This window comes from Lutra lutra, chromosome 10 (assembly GCF_902655055.1).
Source record: "Lutra lutra chromosome 10, mLutLut1.2, whole genome shotgun sequence".
Taxonomy (NCBI): Eukaryota; Metazoa; Chordata; class Mammalia; order Carnivora; family Mustelidae; genus Lutra; species Lutra lutra.
The window spans coordinates 64575978-64588235 of NC_062287.1; the positions used below are offsets into that span (position 1 = coordinate 64575978).

General features: G+C 47.9%; 1 protein-coding gene across 1 annotated transcript in view; it reads right to left on the reverse strand.

The window, feature by feature from the left end:
• Positions 1–884: 884 nt before the first annotated feature.
• DENND5A (DENN domain containing 5A) overlaps positions 885–12258 on the reverse strand; it is a 102110-nt gene continuing 90736 nt past the window's right edge. Inside the window, exons 15-23 of the mRNA XM_047747391.1 lie at positions 12018–12146; positions 7962–8083; positions 6621–6766; positions 5950–6068; positions 5379–5560; positions 4716–4798; positions 4122–4245; positions 3404–3572; positions 885–1919 (exon numbers count right to left, since the gene is read on the reverse strand). Coding sequence (XP_047603347.1) covers positions 1736–1919; positions 3404–3572; positions 4122–4245; positions 4716–4798; positions 5379–5560; positions 5950–6068; positions 6621–6766; positions 7962–8083; positions 12018–12146 — 1258 coding nt within the window. The 3' untranslated portion in view covers positions 885–1735. The remainder of the gene's footprint in view (positions 1920–3403; positions 3573–4121; positions 4246–4715; positions 4799–5378; positions 5561–5949; positions 6069–6620; positions 6767–7961; positions 8084–12017; positions 12147–12258) is intronic.

The following is a 12258-nucleotide window of genomic DNA, read 5'->3' on the forward strand; positions in this document are numbered from 1 at the left end:
TCCTAAAGTGACCATGGACCATGAACAGGAAATAGGCAGCAGGGGATGCATTCCATCCAGGCAGGGAGAACATACAAGCAAAATCAGGGAAGCATAAAAGAGAACATTAATTGGTTTGAGGCCCTCTACCTGACCAAGCCACAGTTCTGAAACTTCCTGAAAAAGTGGTGTGGTTGAAGGAAGCTAGTTCTCAGGACCCTCATAAAGATCTACTACCTACCATACTGGGAAAAACAAATCCTTCTCTCAAGAAAAAGCTTCTTTCCCCCCCTGAGAGAAGATAGGGTCTCATGTACCCTATGTTCCCACCCCTGGTTTTCCTTACCCGTCAAGAAATATCTCACCTTGTCTCTGTCAATTGACCACCTTTGCAACCTTGTCCAAGTCCCTTCCCCTCTGTGCCTCAGGCTCGTCTTCTGTGGAGTGGGAAAATAACCCTTATCTGCATCCTTCTCAAATAGCCATTTGAGTTAAAAAACTAGGGAAAGCTCCTGGTGCTACAGCAGGAAGGACCCAGGAGCCGCCAGGCCCTGAGAGGGCACCCTGGGCAGTTGAGGGAGGGGCCTAGGCAATGCGACGCCTCTCACACTGGTCTCTCACATGGACCAAACTGTATCCCCCACCACCCACTGCTCACAAACCCCCCATAAAAGTCAGGGATCCAGGGGCGCCTGGGTGGCTCAGTGGGTTAAGCCGCTGCCTTCGGCTCAGGTCATGATCTCAGGGTCCTGGGATCGAGTCCCGCATCGGGCTCTCTGCTCGGCGAGAAGCCTGCTTCCCTCTCTCTCTCTCTCTGCCTTCCTCTCCGTCTACTTGTGATCTCTCTCTGTCAAATAAATAAATAAAATCTTAAAAAAAAAAAAAAAAGTCAGGGATCCATGCAGTTTTGTTTCAGGTGTTTTATTAAGTGGGCCATATTGTAGCTGGTTTCTAGGTTGCAAAACAACATAAATTTAACAATAATAACATAGCCAGTTAGACTGTGACAAGCTTTTTCCTTCCTTAAAAAAAAAAGAAAAAAGAAAAGAAAAAGATTTAAAACACACAATGGAGGGTTAAATAAATAAGAGGAAAAAAAAGAAAACGAAAACCTGTTAAAACATGCTTATGTTTACTTTCGTGCAGCTGTGTGCCAAGAGGAAACGTGATCTTCTGCACGATGGTGCATCCCGGCATGTCTCCGTTCCAAATAATACTGACAAAAAAAGAAAAGATGTGGGACTGACTCATCAGTGCTCACAGAGGCACTACTAAAAATCCCTTTGATTGGAGCTTGGGGCTTCCTGCTCAGCACACCTGTGTGTGGCCCGTGAAAGCCAAGTATCCATAACAATGTTAATATAGAAAACATTAGTTTAAAAACAACGTGGAATGGCCTCATGACCAGGTGCGGGTGAGGAAGCAGAGCTGCTCCGCCCGCACGCCGCAGGCTCAGTCCAGGGAGGCCGCAGGCTCCCAGCATGCGGCCATGGCGAGGGAGGGCACCAGCTTCAAAATAAGCGGCACCAACCTCGTCTCCCTCTCCCTATCACTCTTTCACATGAAAGTGTGTAAAAAGCAAATCAGCAAATAAACTCTAAAATAGATTATTTATTCCAAAAATCCTCTACTTTTCTTTTTACAGTGAGTGTACATCTCCTATCTCCTGCATAACTTGCTTAAATCCCCTTGGGAAGAAGGGTCAGAGCTGCAGGGTAAGTCTCTCGCCGTCCTGCTGCTAGCTGGTGCTGGGAGGTCAGATGTCGATGCCCTTGACAAGGGACGTCTCCAGTGTGATGTTGAACTCCTGCAATGTCTGAAGCACGCGGATCAAGGAATTGACAAGTGTGTGGTCTTTGATCAGCGCCACATCCTCATACATGTGTGCGGTGATGGGGCAGTCGGCCAGCAGGGCAATCCAATGGTGTAGAAGGTGATCTCTGGTGGGGAAGGGTCAGTCCCGGCGGATCAGAAGGGAAGGGGAAGGGAAATAGTTAGTACAAGATCAAGGGGGAAACTTGCTCCATCACTCCTTGAGCCAAGTGTGAGGCTGGAAAAGTAGATAGCTACCCCAGCCCCTTCTCCCTCCCCCAACAGTGCCTGGCAAAGAGGCCTTACATGGTTTTAAAAGGCTCCTGCTAGGGACTAAGCCCCAGGAACACCAACCCAACTTGACCCAAGTTGACCCAGTAACCTGCCACCAGGTCCACACCTCCTCCCCTGCCTCCCCCTACTTCCCCCAGTTCCCTAAACCCCAGCCAGACACGAGGTCCAGTCAGCACCACCTCTTCCAGCTCAACAGCCAATCTGTCCCAGAGCATCAGTCCTCCCCAGAGCTATCACCACCAGAACTAATCCTAAGCGCTCACATCCACATAGCACTTGGTATGTGCCAGACACTTTTTTTAGAGCTTTTAACCTTCATAACAACCCTATGATATGAGGTAGGTGCTATCAGTGTTATTATTACCCCCACTTTAGAGATGAAGAAATTGAGGTAGAGAGAGATTAAGTAGTTTGTCTAAGTTCATATGGCTAGTTGAGTGGCTGATCTGAAAATATGAACCTAGTGAATCTGGTTCCAGAGTCTGTTTTTAACTACTATGCCTTCCTTGGCCCAAGTGAACCACTGCCTTACATTTATTTGGTCTTCACACTCTCACCTGACCCACAGGAACAGCCCCTAACAATCTTCCCACTCTGATGTATACCATCCATAGTATCAAACTCATATTATTTCAGTGCCCTGATTAAACAACTCTGTCCTAATATGGAAGGATTCTCTGCCCCAGATCCCCAAGGCCCCTATCCTCCTTTCAACTGTTTCCTATGACTGCCCTTCCCACGTTAACTTGTTATTTCCTAACTCTACATCTTTTGCTTTCTTTAGGACCTCTCTGCTAATTCTGTCTGCTTCAAACTCCCTCCCCACCTCTAAGGCTCAGATACCACCTCCTCCTTTCTCTGATCTTTCTCCTCTATAGTTTCATCTCTGATCTTTCTCCTCTATAGTTTCAGTGTAACTATGAATGTATGCTTCCTTTTGGGACTCTCACAACCTTCTGCCTTGAACTGTCTTTAATTTGGACATGTAAACTTTTAAACGGTAGGAACCATGTTTTATTCAGCTCATTCCCCCTGCCTTCCATAATGCTTGACACAGCCAAATGTTTGCTGAAGGAATGACTAGATAGATTCTGCTTCAAATCTCACCAGTGGGATGGTTTTATTCCTCCATATCAAAATGGGCCGCCATCCAGTTACACACACTCTCATCCCCACACATATGCTTCATATGGGAAATTCAGGGCCTCCAAGGAATCCCCTGCCCAGGGGCCTCCAGTCATTAGCCGCTCCCCACCCCACCCTTCACGCTAGGCCCCCGGCACCACCTCCGAGGCTTGGGGCCACGCAGCTGCAGTACCTGGCTCCCAAGCACACCAGCATCTGAAACTTGCCGTCCTTGCCTATGTTCCGGGGAGTGTTATTGATTGCAGTGACAAAGCGGCAGAAGTTCCGGGCCCTCGTGTGCCAGTTTTCCTCAGGGACAAGTTCGTTCTGCTCCAAAGTCTCATAATAGGTTTGTGCTTTTTCTGTGAAGAGCAGAGAAGCTTCCCAGTGACAAAGACTCTCAAAACCAACCTATCCCTGACTATCCTGCGGGCAAGTCCCATGTCCCATGGGTCTCTCCATATTAATGCAGGTAACTTAATGTAACATGAATGTTCTGACATTGCTGGTCACATGTCAAAATATAAGGTCCCTATTCTTAGGTTTTAAATTTCCTTACGTGGTCCTTGATATAAAGGTGGTCTTTTGCTTGTCTGAAGTTTAAAAGAAGAAGAAGAAAGAAAAACACTCTTGAGGGAAAAGGTTCTTGCATGAAAATTCTCCAAGTGGGTACATCACAGGGGTTGGGTTCCAAATACTATCAACTGGCCTTTTGAGTCTACAAGGAAAAAGTGTGAGGACTTGTTTCTAAGCCTTCAAGAAAAGCCAGAGCAAACAAAACTAGATCTAATTTGAGAGTCACCTGGTTTGGCTTCTGTACCTCAGACCCCAGTAGTCAGCAGCCCCAGTGTGTGGGTGAGTCCCCATGTCTCTGCATACTTTTCCCACCCTCACACCCTGGCTCAACTCACCCAGGAAATCCCAAATGAAGACATTTTTGAAGAGCCGGGGAGATTTAAATCCATGCTGGAAAGCCTGTTCCAGGGCCGAGACAAGGCCACATTCGCCACAGAGCAACAGCGTCAGACTGCCTCGCTATGTAAAGAAATAAGAGAATGCCAGGCTCGCCTCAGCCAAGCTGCCTCCCCACCACTGCTTCCCTGAAACCAGAGTCCACAGCTGGGAGGGCAGCAAAAGCCTGGTTGGGACCTTGTCTGTCTCCCCAGCACCTGGCAGGCACAGTGAGGAGCACAGAGCAGCTGCCAGTGCGTAGCTGCTGAACAGATGGATGGATTTGGGTCCCCACGACAGGGGCAAAGCCAGAGTGACAATTGTTCAGGGAGATCCAGGAAAATCCAGAAGAAGACAGGAAAATACACTGCTCATTAGGGGCCCAAGGGACTCTACTGGGTCATTAGTGTGTAAGGAAACAGGGTAACCCCAAGTTGGCAGAGACCCCGAGGCACACACTCTAGACTCCGGGTTGTCCGCATTACATGGGCCTGGAAAAAGATTTTCTCTCTTGTTCAATATAAAGCCCTGGGTTGAAGGGCAGAAAGGCTCACCTCTTTCTCAGGCTTATGGAAGTGCTTCACGATGCCATTGACTGCCTCCCCGATGGACTCCTGGATCTGCCCGGTGTTCAGCTCTGATAAAAATCAAGCGGACATCCCTAACCAATCTCAGAGGCTAACAATGCCTAGTTGACTGAGCACAAGACTGAGGACATAGGAAGGGCACATGAGAGAGGCAGGATAGCCTGGACTGGACCCTAGGAAGAGTGGCTCTTGCCCATTCAACTTCGTTGAGGTAGCCCTTCCTAAAATCTTTGGGAAACGCAAAAGCTTTTCAGAGTTACCTCAGAATTCCATCTCTAAAAGAGGCAGGGAAAGTTTATTTTCCATTTTACCCTGGAACTTCTGGCAACCAAAAGAGGGCCAAGACTTGGCTGTGAGGCCAAGAACAAGGAAGGAGAAGGCCAGAAGGTAGACCTCACTCTCTAGAGTCATATATAAATAGTACAGAGGACCTAGGCCAGGCTGCAGAAGCCTCTAAGGGGTGTGACACCCCCCCGACACACACACACACACACAGATTCATGAGAGGAGGGTGACAGATACCAAGGCAGCTACACAGGCTGGGGTATGGACTCACACATCAGGGTCCCAGACATCTGTCCACATTCCCCACCTGGGGGGCATGAGGGCCCAGCCCCTCCTCCCACTTACTGGGCTTGTTGTTGGGTGAGATGGTAACGAGCCTCCGGATGACGCTGGGGGACTGCTGCAGGGGTGGGGTCCGGCACGGCCTCTCGTCCACCTCAGGCTGGGATGTGAGCAACTCCCCAACCAGGACCCGCTCCAAGCTCCCGTCATCTATGCCCTTCCCCAACCACCGACCACATGGGAACCTAAAGGTCAAGCAATGGCCTGTCAGAGCTGCCAGCTCCTCCCCTTGCTACTCAGCAAAAGCCATCATTTGAGCCAATCCCTGGAGACAGGCTCTGAAACCAGGCTGGGGTTCCTCAAGGCCCTGCTCATCCGCCCCACTGTGCATCATTGGGGAAGACACCTGAATGATGGGTGGCCCAGAATCTATGTACACTAACATCGGATGTCTTAGCCTGGAAAACCCTCCTTCTGTTTCTTTTCAGGTGCATGAGGCAGAGCCAAACAGGAAGTACCACAGTCTACCACGACCTAAAGGATCTCCTTGGGAACTCCACATACCCAGGCATCAAACCCAGCCCCTGGTATACCTTACCCCACGATCTCAAGGCACAGGTGAGGGAACACTTACTTGTAGGTATGTCCTGTGATCTCATTCCTGACCATCACATACTCTACCAGCCATTTAGCATATAACCCAGAGTTATCATGGCCTATCTGTACCGTCGTGAGCTTTCCCAAGTTCTGGCACTGTGAAAGAACAGCCAAAAAAAGAAGGCGGGTAGGTCAAGAAGTTAAGAGAACAGAGAGGCATTACTCAGAGGTACAGATCTGACTGGCTGCCTGCAACCTGGTCCCTTAGTATCTACAGGGACGAGCACATGACTCCCCTACCACCAAGGCTGGGGGTCTAGCACTCTCACTGATGGGGAATGATTAAGAAAGAAGATGCTACTACCCAAAGGAAGAAAAGGGCCTACATGCAGAAGGGTCTGGAAGTGGGAGAGTAGTCTGAGATTCAGAAGTCTCTGTGACTTCTGAACATGACAAGGGCAGGGAGTTATGCAAATCCAGACAGAGAAGTGCCTTCGAGTCAGAGACCACTTAGACAGGGCAGGCTCCCCCATTCTTGGGTCAACCCTTGGCTTTGTCCTCTGATCATCCCAGGACAGGTCAACTGTGCTAATACATTAGCATTATAAAAACAAGACCACCATAAAACCCTGCAGAAAGCCTCCATAAGCATTGTTGCTGACTCAGATCCCCAAGAGCCTGGGGTTGTGATCCCTGGATAACACTTACCTCGAAGGTCATCTCTAACACGTTCCTGGGAATCTGCAGGATCTGTGTCTCACCCAGTTCTCCCGAAATGCAGATCCATGGGTTGGCGGTGAACATGGAGCCCCCCAGCTTCTTGCTCGGTACAATCAGGATATGGTACGGGATCACTGTTTGGGGGAAGCCACAAAGGCATTGAGGGGGATCAGGAATCCCTCCACACCTGAAAGGGCCCTGACTTGCCTGCCCAGTTGTGCTGGCATGGTTGGAGCCCCTGTTGTACTGGCCTAAGCAGAGCCAGGAGCAGCAGATCCCAGGACCTAGTGTCTGGCAGGCTTAGAGAATCAGCTAATCCTACACGCAGTCTCACTCCTCTCAGGGTTACCACACATAGTCAAAGATCCAAGCCCATCTGCAGGCTCGGAGGCTAAGTGAATTTGTTCATCAAATAATATCACCAACTCTGCGTTGTACTGAATTGCTTTTCAGAGCACTTTTCAATCTATCATCTCGTGAACTCTAATAACAATCTCCAGAGAGGTCCTATAATGTTTTTTCTGAGGTACTGACAGGGAAATAGTTTCCTGTGAGTCTCCTAAGTTTCAGTCCAGTACTGCTTCTCCTGCAGCCTACAACACTCCTCTCTGAGAGGGAGGATGGGTGTCATACAGAAACAAGAGTCCATGCTGCTGAGGCTGCTGAGTCACGGGCCAAACAACTAGCCATGGGGCAAAGTCAGAGACTAACCCCTAAGGAAAAGAGCATCCTGGTACCAAAGGAAGATGAGGCTCCAAAAGCCTTCCTTGGACCATGCTGAACCCTCCTTCCTCACTCTGCAAATAGGGAGACAGGCCCACAGAAGGGGTCAACTCTGCTCACAGAAACCTAATGAGTTAGGGCAGACCAGAGCCTGAACCCAAATCTCCCACTGCAACCTGGAGTTGTCACTTCAGGAAGAGTAATTTTTCCCTGTGTGCTGGTCTAAAACCTTCTACGATGCTGTATCACTCTGAGCGCAAAACAAAAGGGAGATTTCTTTACAGGTGTGCAAAGAGGGCAGTGAACTTCACCACGCCATCCAACTCCACTCCACCTTCATCGCCTTAGGCCCCCAGAGCAGTGCCTAGGACAACAGTGACAACTTGATGGCCAAAAAGACTGAGCTCCCCAGTTCAGAACAAGAACAAGAAGCTTCAGAGAAAAAACAACCTCCACAGACAGCAAATGTACCTCTCTCCTACAAAAACAAAAGGCAAATTGAAAGTACAAGTGACAATCTTCTTTCTTTAAAAAAAGGGACAGTGCGCTAGCAGGGTCATGAAGATTGGCATTGTGAAGGCTAGTGGGGAGCACAGGGCTACTCACGGATAGTTGTGAAGACATTGGTGAAGCAAAAGTAATCGACGGCATTGAAAGAGAGGAGGTGATAGAGGAACTGCTCCTTCTCGTCGTCACAGCGCAGGAAGGCATAGCGCTTGTACAACTTTCTGTCAGAGAGGAGGCAATACATCAGTCCCCCGGCCAAAAGGAGGGGGAAAAGGCTAGAATTACTCAGTTCTGGAAGGAGACAGCTAAGGGAAGAATAAGATGTCAAGCTTCAAGTTTTTTAGAGCCAACTAAAAAAGGAACAAAGCCAGCTACTCCATCTAAATGAGGGCTACAGGGCAAGTGGCTGAAACCATAGCAGAAAGATCAAAACCAAACTCTACCTGTGTCCAAGGATTGACATTACTACAATGCAGTGTCAGAAGTCACAGGGTCTCCTTTCCTCAACTGGGGGCTGGAATTGTCACCCTTCAGGGATGGCACAGGCCCTCTCAGGCTTTTAGCTAGGGGCATCACCCCAGTGGGCATTGTAGGAGGAACAATGGCAGGAGGTCTGTGATCACCAGTCGTTACCGGGGCAGCCTCAGACCCTCCAGCAGACCTCAGACCCATGAATCCAAACACTGCTGTGAGTGTGAATGTAAGCCTGAGTCCACAAAGGGAATGATCCAGACCACAGGGAAAGAAGAGTTGCATACATCATGTCCTTCCCCTCTTTTCAAACTTCCTCCCATCCCCATCCCCACCCCCTCTTACTCATTTCAAAGGCCAGCTCCTTTGCCTGGCATTATAGACCCTCTGCAACAGCAAGGATACCTTCCCCAAACAGAGGCGACATGAAGAGCCAAGTGCACAGGCCTTCAGCACAGAGAAACAAAGAAGGTAACTGTCCTGGTTGCCAAGACTGCAATCACTGTGGCCAAAGAGATGTGGATTCAGTAAATCTGTGAAGTTTTACCTATAAGGCACACCCAAGAGATTCATTTGCCAACCATGGCCTACACTATGTGCAGGTGCCACCTATCCTCATACAACCCAGGTGAATACATCAGGTAAAGACCGTGGTATAAGACTGCCTGTAATGAGTTGCCAAATGAAAAGCTCTCTGTGGGAATTTAAAGAGCCATAAGCTTCAATGGTCCTAGAGGAAGAGAGGCCTAAAGGACAACATGGATTTAGACAGATGTTGCAGAAGAAAGAGGACGAGGAATGGAAACCAGTTTGGCTGGAATTGAGGGCTCAGGGAGATGACCAGTTAGCAATGACAGGCCTCTTCAAATGAAGAAAGGCCCTAAATAGTCAGGCTAAAGAGTTTGCAACTTACCCTAAAAGTACTGGGTTTCTGCAATTTACCCTAGAAGTAAAGGGAAAGCCACAGCTGGTTTCAGAAAATCTAAATTTAGTGCATCTGATGAGTTTAAAGGGCCCAAGAATGAAACTAAGACAGCAGCACTAGACAAGAAGAGAGGTGGAGACAGAGGCAAAGGGCCTGAAATGTGCACGTGGAAGGTAAAGCAAAGCAAGGAGTCAAACTGGACCCCAATTTCAAACTAGGTAGGGAAGAATAGGGACGTTCAGGGAGAAGAGTGGTGATAAAAACAAAACATTTGAGAGAAAGGTAGTTATGGTGAATAATTCTGTGAAGATTGCTTTTGTTATCGGTGAGCTAAAGGTAAGAAATCTGGATGGAAATAAATGCAGGAGTGGAGCTCAGAAGAAAAGTCAAAGCTACAGGGTCAGATGTGGAAGTCACACGACCGGAAACAGAAGTCATGAGAATGTGTGAGATCACTAAGTGAGAGAGAAAGCGTGAAAAGAACATGTGTGCATGCAGAGAACTGAGGACTGTGGAAGCCAACATCCTGGAAAGGGCAGGAAGAGAAAGAGAACAGGATAGTATAAGGCCACAGCAGCCACGCAAAGTGAGTTTCAGGGTAGAGGGGCTACTACACAGTATTAGTCACTGCATGAGGTCAAGGAGAAACAGTGTAAGTTCAGTATACAAGAGCTAACTTTCTCCCCTAGACCCTGCAGCCCCCTTACCCTGCCTCGACCTAACTCCCTTCTCCAAGCTGCAAACAGTTTTGGAGGCTACCTGGAAATCCCAGAGACTCAGGAACATTCTATCAAGATATACTCTCCAAGGCTGTCCTCCTCCTCCTGTCTGTGCAGCTATGCACACATTTTACGTGCCCAGGTGAATACCTACTAGGTGCGGGGAAACATGCTCATTCATGCCCTCAATGAAAGAAAATTGTAATAAGCAGCAAGCAACTAGACAATGACAACACAGTGGTGAGGAAGGTCTGAATAAATACTGCAACAAATGCTATGGGGGCCCAGGGGAAGGACAAACCAAGTCTTTGACATGTCTAGACAAACTCTAGCAATTTAGCACCTAGCATCCTGAGAAGCATGAGTGGTGTGCTGTGGCTGGAGCTTCAGGCAGACTGAAGAGAAAGGTAAGAGAGAGCAGAATGAAGGAATTAATAGGTTTTGATGAAGGGCCCCTTTTTTCCTCCCTTCTACCCCACCCAAAATGCAATCTGTGGCAGCAAAATTCATTTTCCACTCACTGGAGTAGCACTGGGGCCAAAATATAAGGAGGAAAGTTTCTAATACTGAGTAAATGCTGAGCTTACCTCCTTTTAAAGGGGCTACAGTTTAAAGAAAGCAAAACTAGCCTCCTGACCAAGGTCTGTGTGCCGTTTGCTGCTGCCTGGGCCTTTTGTCTCATACATACCCAGACCTATCCACTGTACCGGACTTCACAAAATTCTTTGTGCTTAACCTGCTTTCAGATGCCTCCCTGTCCTCCTGCTGGTGACACCCACACTGGCCAGCAAGAAACACTCCTGCCCTAACCTGCTACAATAGCAATTTTTTTTTCTTAGCCATACACAACTGTCCCTTAGAATCTGGTGTACAAATACTTCCCTTCCAAACTCCAGGCTTCTATGTTCACTTGTTCTCCCAAACTCCAAATTTTATTCCTAAGCCCTCCTGTCCCTCTAGGAAATCGAATTTAAGTGCTTTAAGAATTGCTGTTTCACAACCTCTAAGTGAGCTCTCTAACCTATGAAGGGTTTAAACCTACTTCTTGCTGTGGTTTACATACACAGTAAACAATCTAAATCATTACATTTTCACTTTGAATAAAAACAGATTCTGCAGGTTTACTCAACTGTCTACACAAAATTTCCCCAAGGCCCACTCCTCTGCTTTATCATCCTTGGGGAAGTCAAATAATAAAGGACACCATGAAAAGATGCCTAAGGAAATGCTAAACAAAAATGCCCAACAGGCTTGCCAGTGAAGAAAGAGCCAAACATAGACAGGAAAAGTGGAAAGTTTGTGGTCCAAGAGGCAGAGAAGGGGGGACAGTCTTCCTTCCCACTCCTCTGGTAGGTAGGGTACAAAAACAAATAAAAAGAAAATCAAATGCAGAGAAAGGAACTGTAGGTTGAATGGCCCCTGGGAGTGTGAGAATGATAAGTGTGAGAACCTGGGAATCTTTCCTCTTCCTCTTTCTAGGTGGAAAGTATGGAGGGAGGGAGCCCTACAAGGGCCACTGGGAAGCCCTTAAGCTCTATGGAGACTCCGGCAGGGTCCAGACAGGAAGAACAAGGACTGAGTTATTTTGGGCCCACCCCGGCCTCAGAAAAGAACAAGAGATAAGGGCTATCTTAGAAGTTTTCTTTTCTTTCCCTAATCCTTTCTTCCCCAGGACAGGAAAGAGACCAAGAAAATGCCGTGAGCCTAAGAGGTATACAAGTCACCCACATGCAGTCAGGAGAGGGGAGCCCCAAAACTCTGAAGTATGCAATAAGGACCCCAATCTTCTTACTACCTCTTTAAGAAAGATATTTGGGGACAGGCAAATTGAGAAGATAGGAAAAACAAACATAGCAGAATTTTTCTTCTATAGTTAAAGAGGGAGAAGAGGAAATATTACAAGATCTTCATATGCAATTTGAGTTTAGCTGAACACAGCAGAAATGAAATAGTGAATATTTTCCCTCCTAACACAAGGGTTTCCAAACCCTCCCCACCATTCCTGGGAGCCTGATTCTATTCCAGGTGGAATGGCCTTACTTGGTGAGTTCATGATCTGAGAGAAGCTGCTTCAGGTGTCTGGAAAGTAACTTTTTTTCCATGGATAGTCGCACCCATGCTCTGGCCTTTCCCACATCAGTCTTGATTTCTCCGATGTTCTGGATGTGCCTAAAGGGAGAATGGGAAAAAGGAGGTGGGGAGTGGGGTAGAAGAGGAACTCACTACCAATACCTCCCCCTGTAAAGCCAAACAGGCCTCGTGAAACAATCCGATCCCATCC